Source organism: Diceros bicornis, chromosome 28, assembly GCF_020826845.1.
Source record: "Diceros bicornis minor isolate mBicDic1 chromosome 28, mDicBic1.mat.cur, whole genome shotgun sequence".
NCBI lineage: Eukaryota > Metazoa > Chordata > Mammalia > Perissodactyla > Rhinocerotidae > Diceros > Diceros bicornis.
The window spans coordinates 22,479,027-22,497,719 of NC_080767.1; the positions used below are offsets into that span (position 1 = coordinate 22,479,027).

General features: G+C 50.5%; 1 protein-coding gene across 1 annotated transcript in view; it reads right to left on the minus strand.

Annotated features, from left to right (window-relative positions):
* AKNA (AT-hook transcription factor) overlaps positions 1-18,693 on the minus strand; it is a 47,774-nt gene continuing 29,081 nt past the window's right edge. Inside the window, exons 13-22 of the mRNA XM_058523858.1 lie at positions 18,500-18,606; positions 17,530-17,741; positions 15,833-15,995; positions 12,622-12,798; positions 12,108-12,223; positions 11,366-11,512; positions 9,849-9,944; positions 8,814-8,930; positions 8,352-8,544; positions 1-266 (exon numbers count right to left, since the gene is read on the minus strand). Coding sequence (XP_058379841.1) covers positions 14-266; positions 8,352-8,544; positions 8,814-8,930; positions 9,849-9,944; positions 11,366-11,512; positions 12,108-12,223; positions 12,622-12,798; positions 15,833-15,995; positions 17,530-17,741; positions 18,500-18,606 — 1,581 coding nt within the window. The 3' untranslated portion in view covers positions 1-13. The remainder of the gene's footprint in view (positions 267-8,351; positions 8,545-8,813; positions 8,931-9,848; positions 9,945-11,365; positions 11,513-12,107; positions 12,224-12,621; positions 12,799-15,832; positions 15,996-17,529; positions 17,742-18,499; positions 18,607-18,693) is intronic.

The following is an 18,693-nucleotide window of genomic DNA, read 5'->3' on the forward strand; positions in this document are numbered from 1 at the left end:
GCCCCGAGGGAGGTCAGAAGAGGCAGGAGCCCCGCAGGCCGGGGGCCTGGCGCAGGTCGGCACACAGGGAGCGGCTCATCTCCCGCGTGGTGGCACGGACGCTCTCGGCAGCCTGCACGGCTCGGCTCAGGGCCTTGTGCAGTTCCTCCAGGTCCTCTAAGTCCAGCCGGATGGAGGGCCGGTGGCACGGGGCCTGCCGGGGTGAGGCTGTAGGGGGCCCCTCCGCAGGGGGGTGGGCTGAGGTAGTTCCTGGAGACGTGTAGAACCTGAGGAGAGAGGGGACAGCCATCATCAGTCCCGAGGGTGGGTGGAGCCAGGGACACGGGTGTGAAATCTTCACTCAGCTGAGAGGCAGAAACCACTTTGTAGGTGGGAGTCCTCATGGGGGACTGGAGGATGATGGTGCCTCGAGCCTCTGCTCCCAACCAGTGCCAGCCCTCATGGTGACTCTGGCCCCTCGCTGTCCCAGACACAGGCTTCTTTTGACCTGCCATTGAAGAGGACTCCCCACGCCCTCATTCTACAGTGAGGAAAACTGAGGCACAGAATCAGCTGGTGACAGTTGGGACAGAAGACAGGTCTCCCAATTCCAGGGTTTAGGCTTTTTTCCCTGCACAATCCTGTCATGTTGAAGCTGCTTTTACTCATTTGTCCTCTTACTCATGACAACATTGAGCAGCATCAGTATTCGCTGATGACAAAGCTGCCAGCAATGAGCACATGTGGGCAAGGCCCTATAAACTCCACAAACATCTCACGTGGTCCCTGCCACGTGTCTCATGTCCCCCTCATACAGCTGTGTATGATGGAGACTATGACCCATTCACAGATGGGGAAACTGAGGCTCACAAGGAGGTGGGGTGACTGAGGCCACAGCACTAAGAAGGGGCAGACAGGACTCCAGGGCAGCTCTGACTCTCCAGCCTGACCCACTGCTGCCTCGACTGCTCATCTTTCTGTCCTGACTGATGCTCCATCCAGATCCACGAGCCTCACCATCATTCCTCCTCAAAACTGTCAGGTTGTCAAAGACAAGGGGGATCTAGAAACTGTCACAGCCCAGAGGAACCTAAGGGGATGTGATGACTACCTGTGTGTGGTGTCCTGACGGGATCCTGGACAGAAAAAGGGCTTCTGGGAAAACTAAAGAAACCTGAATAAACTATCGATTTTGGTTAATAATAAAGTATTAATATGGTTCAATAACTGTGCAAATGTCCCATATTAATGTCAGATGTTAATAATAGGGGAAACTGTATGTGTGTGTGGGCATATGGGAACTCTCTGTACTATCTGCTCTATTTCTCTATAAATCTAAAACTGTTCTAAATATTAAAGCCTATTAGAGAAAGTGAGAGTGATGTCACCAACATGGAGGAGTGAGCTTTCCCTTTATCTCTCCCCCTTGAACTACAAATACATGGACATTCATTGATTAGCAGAGGATACCCACACAGCACATCAGCCTATCAGATCCGCGTAGCTATACCTCTGCGGGTGGATGGACCAACCCTGGAGAGGTGGTGGAGATAGGGGGGCAGTCTCCAGCCCCCAGGCAGCCTCTTGTGTGCGACTGCTCTCCTGGCTGGAGCACCCACAGCACCACTGCAGCCCCGAGGGTGGGAGCACGCCTCGGTGAGACTTTGGGAACAGGTGACAGCAGCCCTGAGCCCCTGCGTGATTGCTTTCCCATCGGTGGGAGAGCCCACAGTGCCACCACAGCCCCTAGGGAGTGGCCCGGGCTCAGATCCAGTGGGGAGGCCCTGACCACCAAGCACAGGAGCTGGTGAGACCTAGGAGGTGGTGGCAGTGGATCTACACGCCCGAGTGAAGGAGGTCCCTGGTGCTGCGAAGGCCCATAGTACAGCTGTGGCCCTGAAACAGAGAGTCTGTCTCAGTGGGACTGTAGGAGCATGCGGCAGCAGCCCTAAACCCCTATGTGATCACTTTCCCAATGGGTGGGAGACCCCACAGGGAAACTGTGGTCCCGATGAGTGACCCAGGATCAGACCGACACAGCTGACAGGGATTGTCAATGGCTCAGAACATACAGTTCCTTCCCCCCGACACCCAGTGCTGGCAGGTGGACTCTGCGACCAGATAATACCACTACGTGAAGGCAGAAATCCACCCCATCAAACAGTATGAAGAGGTATATTAATGCTCGAGATGAGAAGGAAAAAGACAAACACCCAGAAATCAATCCTGAAGGTACAGAAATCTACAATCGAAATGATGGAGAATTCAAAATAGCTGTCATTAAAAAACTCAACGAGTTACAAGAGAACTCAGAATGACAGTTCAATGAAATCAGGAAAAAATTAATGAACAGAGGGAATTCTTCACAAAAGAGATTGAAATTATAAAGAAAAACCACTCAGAATTGTTGGAGATGAAAAGCATAATGAATGAGATAAAGAAAAATTTGGAGTCCTTAAATAACAGAGCTAATATTATGGAGGATAGAATTAGCAGCTTAGAGGAGGACAGAGATCTAAAAGTGCTTCAGATGGAGGAGGAGAGAGAACTGAGGCTAAAAAGAAAAGAAGAAATTCTCTGAGAAATATCCGATTCAATTAGGAAATGCAACATAAGGATTATAGGTATGGCAGAGGGAGAAGGGAGAGAGAAAGGAGCACAGAGATTGTTCAAAGAAATAATAGCTGACAACTTCCCAAACCTCGAGAAGGAGCTGGAAATATAACTGAAAGAAGCTAATAGAACTCCTAACTATATCAACGTAAAAAGACCTTCTCCAAGGCAAATATTAGTAAAACTGGCAAAAGTCAACAACAAAGAAAAAATATTAAGGGCAGCAAGGCAGAAGAAAATAACCTACAAAGGAACTCCCATCAGGTTTTCTTAACAGAAACCTTACAGGCTAGGACAGAATGGAATGATATATTCAAAATAATGAAAGACAAATTCCTTTGTCCAAGAATATTCTATCCAGTAAAAATATCCTTCAGATATGATGGAGAAATAAAACTTTTCCAAGATAAACAAAGCTGAGGGAGTTTATTGCCATAAGCCCCCCCACGACAAGACATGATCAAGAAGGCCCTCATACCAGAAAATAAAGAAAGGGGTTACAAAGCCTTGAGCAAGGAGATAAACTGGTAGACAAAATCAGAAAATTACAACTCTCTGTTGGAACAGATTAGCAAACAAATATAACATTAAAGATAAAGGGGAGGAAAACATCAATAAATATAATCAGTTCATTTTAACAACAAACTCACAACACAAAATGGAATTAAGTTGTGACAACAATAACTTGGAATGGGAAGCAGAAAGGGATGGAACTTGCTTAGGCTAAAACGATAAGAGGCTCTCAGAAATGGACTATCTCATCTATGAGATCTTTTATACAAACTTCATGGTAACCACTAAAAAAAATCACAACAGAGACACAAATGATAAATAAAGAGAAAACTGAGAAAACCATCATAGAGAGTCACCAAACTGAATTGGCAGTCCAAAATACACAGGACAAGAAACAGGGAAATACAGAACAACTGGAAAAGTAGTGATCAAATGGCATCATGAAGCCCTTATATATCAATAATCACTCTAAATGTAAACGGATTGAATTCTCCAATCAAAAGACACAGAGTGGCTGGATGGATTAAGAAATGAGACCCAACAATATGCTGTCTCTAGGAAACACATCTCAGCTCTAAAGAGAAACACAGGCTCAGAGTGAAGGGATGGAAGACGATACTCCAAGCTAATGACAAAAAAAAGAAAGCAGGTGTTGCCATACTTATATCAGACTAGGTAGACTTCAAGATAAAAAGACAATGAGAGACAAAAAGGGGCAGCATATAATGATAAAAAGGACACTCCACCTAGAAGACATTTATATGCACCCAAGACAGGAGCACCAAAGTACATAAAGCAACTATTAATGGACCTAAAAGGAGATAGTGACAGCAACACAATAATAGGAGGGGACCTTAACACTGCACTTACCTCAATGGGTAGATCATCCAAACAGAAAGTCAACAAGGAAACACTGGAATTAAATGAAAAACTAGACCAGATGGACTTAATATAGAACACTCCATCCAAAATCAGCAGAAAACACATTCTTCTCAAGTGCACATGGAACATTCTCAAGGATACATAGGGAAACAAAGCAAGCCTCAATAAATTTAAGGATATTGAAATCATCACAAGCATCTTTTCCAACCATAATGGTATGAAACTAGAATTCAATTACAAGGAAAAAGCTGGGAAAGTGAAAAAGATGTGGAGACTAAACAACATGTTAGTGAACAACCAATGGATCATCGAACAAATTACATTAGAAATCAAAAATTGGAGACAGGTGCCGGCCTGGTGGCACAAGCGGTTAAGTGTGCACGCTCTGCCTTGGTGGCCTGGGGTTCGCCAGTTCGGATCCCAGGCAGGCACTGATGTACCGCTTGGCAAGCCATGCTGTGGCGGCATCCCATATAAAGTGGAGGAAGATGGCACGGATGTTAGCCCAGGGCCAGTCTTCCTCAGCAAAAAAAGAGGAGGATTGGCAGATGTTAGCACAGGGCTAAACTTCCTCACCAAAAAAAAAAATATCTGGAGACAAATGAAAAAGAAAATACACCATACCACCTCATATGAGTTGCACAAAAGCAGTCCTAAGAGGGAAATACATAGCAATACAGATACACCTTAACAAGAAAATCTCAAATAGGCAACCTTAAAGTATACGTAACAGGGGACCGGCACCGTGGCTTAGTGGTTAAGTGCACGCGCTCCGCTACTGGCGGCCCAGGTTTAGATCCCACGCACTGCTTGCCCGGCCATGCTGAGGCCACGTCCCACATACAGAAACTAGAAGGATGTGCAACTATGACATACAACTATCTACTGGGGCTTTGGGGAAAAAAAAAAGGAGGAGGATTGGCAATAGATGTTATCTCAGAGCTGGTCTTCCTCAGCAAAAAGAGGAGGATTAGCACGGATGTTAGCTCAGGGCTGATCTTCCTCACAAAAATAAATAAATAAATAAATAAAGTATACGTAACAGACCTAGAAAAAGATGAACAAAGCTAAAAAGTCAGCAGCAGAAGAAAAATAATAAAAATTAGAGCAGAAATAAATGTAATTCAAACAAAAAAAAAAAACAAAAAAACAAAACATAACAGGAGAAAGGATCAGTGAAACTAAGAGCTTGCTGTTTGAGAAGATAAACAAAAGCGACACACTCTTAGCCAGACTCACTAAGAAAAAAACAGAGAAGTCTCAAATAAATAAAATTAGGAATAAAAGAGGAAAAATTACAACACACACCACAGACATACACAAAGGATCATAAGAGAATACTATGGAAAACTATATGCCAACAAATTGGATAATCTAGAAGACATGGATAAATTCTTAGACTCACACACACTCCAAAAATTGAATCAAAAAGAACTAGAGAATCTGAAAAGACCAATCAAAAGTAAAGAGATTGAAACAGTAATCAAAAACCTACAAAAAAATAAAAGTCCAGGACCAGATGGCTTCTCTGGAGAATTTACCAAACATTCAAAGAAGATTTAATACCTATCCTTCTCCAATTGTTCCAAAAAACTGAAGAACACGGAACACTTCTGAATACATTTTACGAGGCCAACATCACCTTGATCCCAAAACCAGACAAGGACAACACAGAGAAGCAAAGTTACAGGCCAATATCGCTCATGAACATTGATGCAAAAATCCTCAAAAAATATTGCCTAACCGAATACAGTAATACATCAAAAGGATCATACACCACGATCAACTGCGATTTATACCAGAGACGCAGGGATGGTTCAACATCCACAAATCAATCAATGTGATAGACAACATTAACAAAATGAGGAATGAAAACCACATCATCTTCTCAAGGGATGCAGAGAAAACAACTGACAAGACCTAACATCCGTTCATCATAAAACTCTCAATAAAATGGATATAGAAGGAAAGCACCTCAACATAATAAAGGCCATATATGACAAACCCACAGCCAACATCATATTCAACCTGGAAAAACTGAAAGCCATCCCTCCAAAAACAGAGGTAGACAAGCGTGCCCACTCGCACCACTCTTATTTAACATAGTACTGGAGGTTTCTGCCAGAGCAATTAGGCAAGAAAAAGAAATAAAAGGTATCCAAACTGGCAAGGAATAAGTGAAACTCTCACTGTTTGCAGATGACATGATCTTATATATAGAAAACCCTAAAGAATCCATTGGAAAACTATTAGAAATAATCAACAACTACAGCGAAGATGTAGGGTACAAAATCAACTTACAAAAATCAGTTGTGTTTCTATACACCAACAATGAACTAACAGAAAGAGAACTCAAGATTACAATCCCACTTACAATTACAATAGGAGAATCAAAGATCTAGGAATAAATTTAATCAAAGAGGTGAAAGACCTATACAATGAAAACTGTAAGACAGTATTGAAAGAAATCGATGAGGACATAAAGAAATGGAAAGATATCTCATGCACGTGGATTGGAAGAATAAAGTTTACATAGTTAAAATGTCCATATTACCTAAAGCAATCTACAGATTCAATGCAATCCCAATCAGAATCCCAACAACATTCTTCATGGAAATAGAACAAAGAATCTTAAAATTCACATGGGGCCACAAAGGACCCTGAATAGCTAAAGCAATGCTAAGAAAAAAGAAGAAAACTGAAGGCATCATCACGATCTCTGACTTCAAAATATACTACAAAGCTATAGTAATCAAAACAGCGTGGTACTGGCACAAAAACAGACACACAAATCAATGGAACAGAAATGAAAGCCCAGAAATAAAACCAGACATCTACGGACAGGTAAACTTCGACAAAGGGGCTAAGAACCTACAATGGAGAAAGGAAAGTCTTCACTAAATGGTGTTGGGAAAACTGGACAGCCACATGCAAAAGACAGAAAGTAGACCATGATCTTTCCCCATACACAGATTAATGCAAAATGAGTTAAAGACTTGAAGGTAAGACGTGAAAACATAAAACTCCCAGAAGAAAATATAGGCAGTACACTCTTTGACATCGGTCTTAGAAGGATCGTTTCAAATACCATGTCTACTCGGGCAAGGGAAACAAAAGAAAAAATACACAAACGGGACTTCATCAGACGAAAGAGCTTCTGCAAGGCAAAGGAAACCAGGAACAAAACGAAAAGACAACCCTCCAACTGGGACAAAATATTTGCAAATCACAGATACGACAAGAGGTTAATTTCCAAAATATCTAAAAACACATACAACTCAACAACAAAAGAACAAACAACATGATCAAAAAATCGGCAGAGGATATGAATAGACATTTGTCAACGAAGATATACAGATGGCCAACAGGCACATGAGAAGATGTTCAACATCACTAATCATCAGGGAAACGCACATCAAAACTACAATGAGATATCACCTTACACCCATTAGAATGGCTATAATCACCGAGACAAAAAATAACAGATGTTGGAGAGGACGTGGAGAGAAGGGAACCCTCATACACTGCTGGTGGGAATGTAAACTGGTGCAGCCTCTATGGAAAACAGTACGGAGATTTCTCAAAAATTAAAAATCGAAGTAGCTATGACACAGCTGTCCCACTACTGGGTATTTATCCAAAGAGTGTGAAAACAGCAATTCAAAGAGACTTATGTACCCCCATGTTCATTGCAGTATTATTCACAATAGCCAAGACATGGAAGCAACCCAAGTGCCCATCGACTGATGAATAGGTAAAGAATACATGATGTATATATACAATGGAATATTATTCAGCCATAAAAAAGGAGAAAATTGTCCATTTGCAACAACGGATGCATCGTTGCAATGGTTGGAACTTGAGGGTATTATATTAAGTGAAATACGCCAGATAGAGAAAGACAAAGGCTGCATGATTTCACTCATATGTGGAAGATAAACAAACACATGGATAAAAAGAACAGATTAGTAGTTATCAGAGGGGAGGGGGTTGGAGAGTGGGCATAAGTGTTAAAGGAGCACATCTGTATGGTGACTGATAAATGATAATGTACAACTGAAATTTCACAGTTATACACTATCATGACCTATATAAAACAAAAAGTGAGTGCACATTACTTGCTCGCTGAGAGGACCCAGGAGGAAATGGAAGATGGAGGGTTCTGGATCCCCCTGAGGCTGTAAGTTCCTAGAGGGCAGGGCCCTCTGCCAGGTTCCCTCACTGCTGGATCCCCAGGGCCCGGCACTCTCCCTGGTACACAGGGCGCATTCAGGGTTTGTTGAGAGACTACATGAGTGTCGGGCTTGTTCTGCACATGATACACAGACAGAGAGGCTGGGAGGGTCGGAAGAGAAGGTGCTTACACAGTGGCTGACGGATAAGGCACGACGGGAACCGAGGAGACATAGGCGAAGGAGGGAAGGGCTGGTGCAGAGGACGGGGCGGCCAGATACCACAGTCCGGGGGGTGGCCGGGGCGGCGATCCCACCTGCTGGCTCCTTTGCTTGGGGCTGGAAGTGGCAGGTGCGCGTCTCCTCATGGAGGCCTTTTCTGCCCCTGTCGGGGAGGGACACCACAGAGAGACCCAGTCTGACCCCCTGGGAGGATCTAGCAGAGAACAGAGGGCCCACCCAGCCCTGCTCCGCAGACTGGACCCTGGGCTGCCGCACTGGGAGTGCCTTGATCTGGGAAAGTAACCCGCAGCCCAGTTTGCTCCGTCCCAGAGTGGGAGAGCAGCTGCCCTGGGTAATCCCGCCCAGGGCCCTGTACCCCCATCCAGGAGAGATGGGGGCTGGCTGGGAGAGCAGATTGAGCCTGTGTCCTACCAGAGCTGGCTGAGTCTGGGCCATCCCCCTCTGGGGGGGACCCAACTCGACCACACAGCACACATCGCAGGGCTTCAGTGGGAGACGGTCCCGGTGGCTCCCTGGTGGTGGCGCCGCCTGGAAGAGGAGGAAGAGCCTTCAGGAGGAGATTCTATCTGAACCCCCAGGCCTGGAGCCCCCAGATAGGCCTCCCGCAGCACGGGGCTGCCCTCAGGAACCTCTGCCAAGGGGATGAGCTGCCTTCACCTGGCGATAACTGTATCCATGGCAACCGTGACAGTGAGTCAGCCTTGAAGGACCAGGCCCTCTGCTCAGGGCCTTCGTGCATCATTTTATCAGGTCCAACAAGCCACTGGGCTGGCTATTCTCATCTCTCCCCTATTTTACAGACGGGGAAACTGAGGCTCCAAGAGGTGGATTAACTGGCCAAGGTAAAATGGGGGTGTGATGGGAGTTGCAGCCATCACCTCCAGCAAGCCCTCCCACACCCCAGGCTGAGTTCCGCGCTCCCCAGCCCCACCCTGTGCTCCCCCATCCCAGCTTAAATATGAAGCCTGAGGCTCAGAGAAGTTAAGGAACTTGTCTAGGGTCCCATAGCAAGTCAGTGGCAGCACGGGGACTAGAACCCGGTGCCCACATTCTCAGGTCACTGGTCTCCCCACTCCTCTTCCTGTAGGGTGGGGAAATGATGCAGAGTGGAGGGAGGATGGAGGGAGAGAAGACATAGTCACTGCTGCCCTCCCTCTGCTGCCTGGCACCCCCTATCAGGACCCTCAGGGTCTTCTTAAACCATGACCGTGGTTTCTCCACACAAAGTCAAGGAGGGTGGGTTCAGTCAGCAGCCCCTGGAGCAGTAGGTGTGAGGGCGGGACACCCTGGAGGGCCGAGATGCCCAGAACAACCCCGTCCCCTTGTCTGTGCCCTGACCCCCCCACGGAGCTTGGGTCGGGCCCACGGCAGCTCAGCTGCCCCCTCTCCGAGAGAAGCAGCTCCCACCCCGCTGTCCTGGCCGCCTGTCCAGGGACCAGCCTTCACCTGTGTCCTGGGTCCTGATGGGCTGGCAGTGGGGACAGGAGGCTGTGCCACTGCCTCTGGGGGCAGTCTTGGGGGTGAGAACACGGTACTCCTGGCCTGGGGAAGAAACCAGAACAGTCAGCGTGGGCTCCCTGGATGGATGTGGATCTGGGAGCTGTGAGTGTGATGGTCTCTCTCCTCCTCCTCCAGAGGGTGTCACAGGCTCTCTCTTTTATCTCTTGTGGGTGCGCACACATGATGTATGTGCGTAATATGTATGTATGTATAAGTGTGTAAGCACCTATACACACGTACGTAAAACATCTGTCCATTTATTGAAAGCTCTCTCAGGCTCCTGTGTCATCTCAGATCCTACTTAGGTGCCAGCTGCCTGGTTCCTGACACACAGATGTGATCAACGAACCCAGGCCCGGTCAGGATGGGAGCAGCCCAGGAGGACAGGATCAGCAATGACAGAGTGAAGCTCCTCCCCAGAGCCTGACCTGCGGGCTGGGATTGGAAGGGCTCGGGCCTGGGGTCAGCGGTGTTTCCTCCCTGTGCTCTGAGGGGCTGTGGAATGGGGATGGTCATGGTGCGGGTGTCACAGGCTTGTTGGGAGGACTGGACGGGGCCGCGTCCATGAGGCCTCTGCCCAGCCTGGCAGGCGTGAACGCTCGACGTGATTAGACCGTTGACAGACTCTCGGGTCCTCACCCAGCCCCGCCGCCCCCCGCCTCGTCCATCCCTGGGTCTCAGACGAGACCTTCAGAGTCGCCAGATTGCTGGTTCTCTTTCCCTCCTGGGCCGTGGGGGGTCCCACTCTGTGTGTGCACTGGGCCCCTCTTGCTTCCACCTCCTCGGCCTCTGTAGGCTCCACTGGGGCAGAGACGTGTCTCCTGTGGCCCCTTGTCCCCAGCCCCCAGCCCTATGGCTCTGAGGTTAACCCCCCACCCCCAGTGGGGTGTGAGGGGGAGCCGCGTCTGTAGTTCACTTACTTACATGAAAACCTACACAGTTGCTGTCACTGCTTATTTGCTACTGTCTCCTCTGCTCTGCAGTCAGATTCATGAGAGGAGGGGCCATATCCATATGTGTTTTAATGTTAAGCATTTTGAAATCCTACTATGTGTCATCTGCAACGTGACTATGTGCAGGGTACCTGGTTCATGACCCAGGGCCTCTGTGGACTCAGACCTGAAGGTGGGCCAGGAGGAAACGATGCCGAGTTCCCTCTGCAGACCAGGTCCTGCCAGAGCAGGCACTTTGTCAACCTGTTTGTGATTGACAGCCGAATGGGCTTCCCCAGAGCCAAGCATGGGTCCTGGGGAAGGGGAGGCATCGGAAACTGCTGAATGAATGCATGAATGAATGAATGAATGAACAAGGCACCGAGGTCCCCAGAGGCAATGCTCCCTGATATTTTTCGTATCACAGAACACAGAGAAAATGGTACTATTTGACTGGCTGAATGGAAAAGGCTTCTCAGGACAGAGGAGACCACCCCGGGGACTGTGCCACTGCCGCCCTCCCCTCCCCACCTGTGTATTGGCCCCGGAAGGTGACGCGGTCTGGCTGTCTGTGGTTGCCCCCTCCTCTCACTCCGGCCCGAGCTGTCTGTGGGCTGTCCTTGGGGCTCCTGCTCTTCTCAGAGAACAGCCGGGGGGAGGTGGGCTCAGATTCCGAACCTGGGGTGGAAAGAGAGGAGCATCAGAGGGGCGGGGCTGGAGGTCCCCCAGCTTGGGCCTGGGCGTGTCTAATCAGACTGGCCCTCAGTGACCACAGAGGACACGTTCACCACGTTCACACCCCGACCTTGTCCTGAGCGCCAGTCTGGACACAGGGCGGCGCCGTCCAGGCACCCTCATGCCGACCCCAGGAGGGGTGCTGTTATTACCGCACTGCTAGCTGTCCCTCAACTGCACAGAGCAGGGAAGCAACCCGGCCAGGTCACAGGGCCCGGAAGGAGGGCTCTGGGGCTGGACCCCGGGCCCCGAGTCCAGAGCGGTGTCCTGCAGGCGTGTCCTCTGAGCTCTCAGGCTTGGGGTCCCTAACTGCAGAGCGTGGACAGCAGGACCCATCGTGCAGAGGAGATTCAGCAGGACGAGGTACCTGCAAAGTCCTCACAGACACTGACTGTTATACAGAGCACCATGACTGCCTCCAGCAAACCCAGGAGCCTTCTCCAACTTTCCTCCAAGGCTGCTGTCGTGGTCCCGACCACTGAGCCAACGTGCCCAAACTGTGGCCTCCAGAAAGCAGCCCTGGTGGGTGATCACTTACTCAGGAACAGTCGGGGCACCTCCCGAGGCACCGAGGAGGACCTGGCCCGCCGCCTTCTTGTAGGGACAGCTTGCTCGGCACCTCCAGGCTCAGCGGACAATCTCTCTGTGGATTTGCTGGCAAATGAGAGAGAGAGAGGATGTCGCTGGATGAGGTTTTATGCAGACTTTAAAGATGAGCAGCGAGAAGGCCCCCCAGAGAAATGCTTATACCACAATGGAAGGTGGAGAAGACAGAATCTACACCCAAGACCCCAGAGTCGTAATCACAGAACATGGCTCTGAGCTTCTCTGACCCTCAGTTTCCTCATCTGTCAAACTTACTGTTATATATTCTTTTATGCATCAAATATTACACACCAAAAATATGTCAGAGAGAATGAATGATGGAATGAATGAGTGAGAGAGGGGTGTGGCTGTGCTTGTACCCACATGAGAGAGCCCCAGAGGCCAGTCAAGTCTACCTTCGTCTGCTGCCAGCAGGGCACAGGGGAGGGAGTTTTGGGGTCACAAACCTGCCATAGTGGGAGCCCCAGGGGGCAGAGGACTCTGCTGGTCGGTCCGGGGCCCGGGCGGGGCGGTCGGACGCAGACGCTGGGCACGTCGGGTTGCCCTGAGGCGGCTGGTGCAGGCTGTCCTCCAGCCGCAGACGGAGCCTGGACACCTCCTCCTGCAGCTCCCGGATGGCCTGGCTGGGGCGGGGGTGGAGACAGAGACACAGAAGAGACACAAGGTGAACACAGCTGCCCCGGAGTGCAGCCTGGATGACCCGTCGTTGTCCCTTTTAGAGGACACGGACCATATCTGCTGTCCATTGGTTCTGGAACCTCCTTGTGTGTCCACATTCCTTGCCTCGTCTCCTGACCCCTCTCTGAGCTCATGTCCCTGCACACCGGGGGAGCAGAGCAGAACTTTCTTTGAGGTTTACCCAACCTAACACGCAGGGCCTCTGAGAAGCTGTTCTGAAACCCCGGTGAGAATTTCTCAAGACAGGATGAGGGTGCAGAGTCAGCAGGGCATGGGCTCCAGTGCCACTTCCAAACGGGAATTCTGCCTCGGCCCCTGGGATCCCTCCCCTCCTCCCCCTCTGTCTGTGGAAAGCCTAGCGAACCCTCCAGGCCCGGTTCCTTCCTGCCCTGACTCAGCCCCGCCCTCCTGGGGTCCACCAAACATTCCCAACGTTGTTCCAGCCCATCTCTCCACTCCTGGGAGAAGATGCTGGTCCATCTGTCTCCCAACCAGGCAGCGAGCCGCAGGCAGGCGAGGAGCGGGCCCCCATCTCACACCCCGAGACCCTCACACCTCAGAGATGCTCAGGGAACGTGACTGAACGGCCTCCAGGCTCCAAGAGGGCGCAGAGCCAAGGGCCGTGCATGGAGAGAGGACGAGATGACACAGGGTTCTTCCCATCACCACCTGAACGTGAGCAGGCGGGAAGATGCAGGGGGCCCTCTGCAAGGCTGCTGTCATCCCCATGGAATCGCAAACACAGCCCACCTGTTATGGGACCTCAGTGAGCTGCCTGCATCTGGTGAGTAAATGCTGTTTGCGTTTCTCTCCACTGTCCCTGCATCTCCAGAGTCCCGTTCTGCGGGTGGTGCGGGCACTGTGGCAGACGATGCCCCCAGACACCCCTACACACAACCCCCTACACATGAGCGTCAGGGTCTGGGTTGGGCAGGGCTGTCCCCCTGCGATCCAGGCTCTCCATCTCCTCCTTGGGCAGTTGCTGGGGCGGGGGCCCCTCAGGGTGACTATTGCCTGGTGGCCCTGGACTCAGGGGTGAGTGTCCCCTGGCGTCACCTCCAGCTCTCAGACGAGTGACCAGAGGGAGTGGAGATCTCTCTCTGGCTGCGCCCCCGTGCAGTGTGCGTCCAGGGCAGTGGTTCCCCTCCATCCCCAGGGAGACGCCTGTGGGCATTTCAAGGCCACTGTGAGGGTGGGCTGAGGAGAGCCCCCTCACAAGTACACGCCTGGGAAGAGGGTCCGGGCTCCGTGCTGCGTGCAGACCGGAGGGCAACTCTGGGTCCCTGTCTCAGGCCAAAGGCTGCTGAACGATGGTGGGGACTTGGGACACCCACGTGGGTGTCACCTGCCCTCTCTGGGTCATTTCTATCAGGATCTCAGTCTCCCTGACTTAATCTTTAGTGGTTGATTGACAGCTGGCACTTCAAATTCATCTTTCCCGCAAACTTACTCCCCTCCTGAGGTCCCCATCTCTGTATCAGCACCAACCTGCTGGCCAGCCAGAAATCTGAGTCATTCCAGACACTTCTCTTCCCTGAACACCCTGAAAGTTAACCAGCTCCCAAGTCGTGGGGGTCCAACACCTAAACATCTCTTCTTAGATGCATCCCCCCCGACCCCGACTGGCCCCATCATCTTTTCCGGGTGAGGCAGCCTCTCAGCAGCCTCTTGGCGTCTGTTCTCACCTCCTAGTGGGCAGAGAACTCTCTCTAGTGTAAACCCGGCCGGACCACTCCCCTGCTAAAATCCCCTTGCTCTCCTTGAATAGATCTGTTGCCTTCACGAATATGCAGTGAGCACCTTCTTGAGTCAAGCCACCATCCAAACCTCTGACCATGGTGTTGGAGGCCCTCCAAGATCTTCCCCAGGTCCCGCCATCTTCCTCTCTGCCTTTATTGCTCAACACCCACCACCTCACACTAGAGGATCCGGCTAGAATGAACCTTCGGCTCCTCAAAGGTGATGGGCACTCACTCACCTCTAGGCCTCTGCACGTGCTGTTCCCTCTGCTGGGGATACTCTTCCATCTCTCTTCCTTCTGGTCTCTGCTGAGATACTACTTCCTCCAGGAAGCCCTCCCTGAAGGCTCTGCCTGGGCTAGATGCCCCCTCTCTGTGCTCCCACAGTCCTTCGAGTTTCTCCCACCACTGTATTTAGAGTGGGGGTGTGACCTCCTGTTGCTTTGTCCATCCTTCAAGATGGTGAGCCTTACGAGGCCAAGGACTGTCTTGTCCACTATTGTATTCCCACCGCCTGCTGTGTCATAGGCAGATAAGCCTCTAATTCCCAGGCTGAGGTCAGAGGAGACTGCAGGAGTATACCTACTAAACTCAGACCTGGAAGCTAAGTGCCGGCAGCTGGACCCGACTTTGCACACGGGTAACAGGACAGCCCCACGATCGCACAGGCCCAGGAGGCCTCGGAGTGACGACTCCAAGGCAGTCTTTCCAGTGCATTCTGGGACAGACACCCAATCCAGCAATGGCACATGATGGATGATTGGCCAAAAGCAACTCAGAGGAGAGGTAAGAGGCCTGACCAACCCATTTTCCCATTTCTGTTCAACCAGGCAAGGAGCAACTCTCTTAGTAGAAAAATTGTGCTGGGATTAAAAAGAAGAGAATTGAGAAACAGTCTCTTTTCAGTTCATACACTGAATGCATAAGCCGCAGAAAACATGTCCCTGGGAAGTGCAGATCTGTCTAGAAGGGAGATGTTGGGGGGGCAGGGAAAGAGGTCTCAGCAACAGGAAGGCGAACCTCTGCGTCATTCCCCACTGGCTGGAGAAGTGTCCTCTAAGTCTAGATCACTGAAGTCCCACGGAACAGCCCTGAGCTGGGAGGTGGGATAGCCCGGTCTGGCCCCAGCACAGCCACCACTGGCTGGACGTGAGAGCCGGGCGAGCCCCTGCCTCCCCCGGCATCGCTCTCCCGGCTCTGTGATGAGCTCAAATCCGTGGTACCCATGTCTCCAACTTACTCTCGCCCTGTCCTGGTGAGGAGGAGGGTGGAGGTGGTCTCTGTCGGTCCACGGGGCAGAACGGCAGCCGCAGGGGCCGGGGTAGGGACTGGGCTGATGGTCGTGCTTGGGGGCAGTTGTTCAGAAACCCGCTTTTGCCCCCTCACCTCCGAACCCGGGACCGCTAGGGAGGCAGAAAGAGACGAAAGTGAGTTTACGCAGAGAGGACCCTGGAAGCGTGAACATTTGTGGGTGGAAGGGTGGCGGGCAAGAGGCGGTGCCCGGCTGAGGTCACAAATAAAGTTCCTCATGAGGTCAATGACCCACTGACCTCCAAACCAGAAGATGTGGTTTTTGCTGGGGGCTTGGGGTGCAAAGCTGGCCTACAGAGCTGCTTCTAATGAGAGCTCCCCCTACAGTCCACCACGTTTGCATCAGATCCAAGTCTTCAGGATCTTCCCCTGCAAAGAGCTCATGGTTCCTTCACGTGGGCCCCCCAGACTCTGTCAGGAATCACCATGTCCTTCTGGGACCGGCTTCGCAGCCTTTACCTCCCTCTGAAATTACAGACACACCCTCGTCTGTGTGCGTGTTTCTGGGGACAGTGTTCGAAACTTGAGCCTCTCAAAAGGGCTCTGCAGGGCAACTGCAGGTCAAAACCACTAATCTGGCCTATGCATTAAAAACAATGAGATAAAGGAACAAACTATTGATACATGGAACAATCCAGATGAATCTCCAGAGAATTATGCTGAGTGAAAAAGCCAATCCCAAAAGGTCATATATTATACGATTCCATTTATATGACATTCTTGAAATGACAAAATTATAGAAATGGAGAGCGGATTAGTGGTACCAGGAGCTAAGGTGGGGGTGAGGCAGGAGGGAAGTGGGTGTGTCCATAAAAAGGCACCATGAGGGGTCCTGTGGTGGTGGCCTGTTGTGTATCTTGACCGAACCCATGTCAATATCTGGTGGTGACATCACATGGTAGTTTTGCAAGATGTTACCAGTGGGGGGAACTGGGTGAGGGGCCCACCGGATCTCTGTGGATTATTTCTTACAACTGCATGTGAATCAATAATTAATTAAACTTTTAAAAATATTTTAAATGTTGAACCTTCAAAAGAGGCAAAGCGAATCTGAGGCCTCAGAAGTCAAAACAGTGGCCACCTTGGGGAGGGGAGGGAGTGGCTGGAAGGGGCGTGGGGTGGCGTCTGGGGTTCTGATCATGTTGAGTTTCTTGGTCTGTGTCCACTTTGCGAAAATTCATCAATTTATGTTCTTTCCTGTAAATTTGTTTTATTTCTTTTTATGGAAATAAATGTACTTTCAAAGGTAAAAACTAAATCGTAGATTTTATAGACATGGAAAGTGTTCACAACACAATGTTTAGTGAAAAAAAGGAGATAATCAAACATTCACGGATAATATGGTCCCATTTCCGTTTTAAGTGCCTGTCAATAAACACACACACACTGGCATAGAGAACAGACTGCGGGTTCTACACCAAAACGTTAGCAGTGATGGTTTCCACCGTATCTTTTTCTTTCGTCCCCTTTTGTCTACCCTGTCTGTAATTTCAAATTTTTCTACGATGAACCTGTATGATATATTGTGTCCTAAAGGGTAATGCAAGCTTTTTGTTGGTTTGATTTTTTGATCCATGCAATCCGGCCACCCCGGGGGTTCTGGCTACCCCAGCTGCGCCTACTCACCCATCTCGGTGGCCCGCGCCCACTCCAGGCGGAAGCTGGGTGCCCTCTGCCGGAGACGACTGTCCTGGCCGGACGGGCGCCTCTGGGCTTGGCTCCTGGGTGTGCCGGACTCAGCGGCTCTTCTGGGGACCGGAGGACCCCTGGTCTGCGGGTGGGAGGCAGCATCCCGGGGCACAGACGCAGTGAAGGGCTGGGCTAACAGCCCTGGGGCGCTGGCGGACCAGGGAGGGAGAGACACGTTGAGGTCACCCCAAGAGAGGCCACGGCCTCTGAGCCCCTCCACACGCTACACCAATGAGCTCCCGACCTTTGGGATTTGGCACCCTGGCAGCAGGATGTTTCTGAGGGTGCACCCCCATTATACATGCATTTCTTTATAAACTGCACAGCTCTACTCCTGCCCACCCACACATGCAAAATTATGGAGCTCAATTATGTTTGTAGAAAACAGTCAGAGAAATAGAATTTCTAATCCTTTCTTCCTGTGCAGACCTGGGTTGCCAGGAGGGCCTCCTGAGGGGCCCGCACCCGGGCTTGGAGGCCGACACTCTACAGGGTGGCTCTATCACTTCACTCTTCACCCGCGTCCCCTCCTTTCTCTTTGGGTTCCAGCCCCAGTCTCCTCCAGGTAGCCACCCTGATTGCCCTTTATCCTTGTATCTGCTCACCTCACACCACCTCCCTATAGATCTTACTCATTCCCCATTCGCTCATTCATTTGCTCAACGAATATTTATTTCCCGGTCTGTTGCTAATTGGCTGAGTGACGCTGGGCAAGTCACTCTCCCTCTCTGAACCTCAGTTCCCCTCTACCAATAATATGGAGGCAAGGAACCATTGTTGGGGGATGAAATGAGGGCTTTGAGAATGCCCAGACCATCCACTCCTGTCCTGGGCTCACAGGTACTTCAAACCCAGACTATCCCAGGGGGTGACACTGATGGGACAATGGTCAGGGTCCCCAGAATACCTGATATGGGAGAGCCGGTGCTCCGGGGTCTGGGCGAGGGGTGACACTCTGCTGGTTTCTGAGCCCATGAAGCCACTGTCTGTCTCCGGGGATGCCATCCAGGGCTCCTGAAAGAGGCAGTGTCCCTTTAAGTCTGAGGAATGTGCCGGAGGCACACTGGGAAGCCTTCCGGATTCTGGCCTGCGCCTCACATT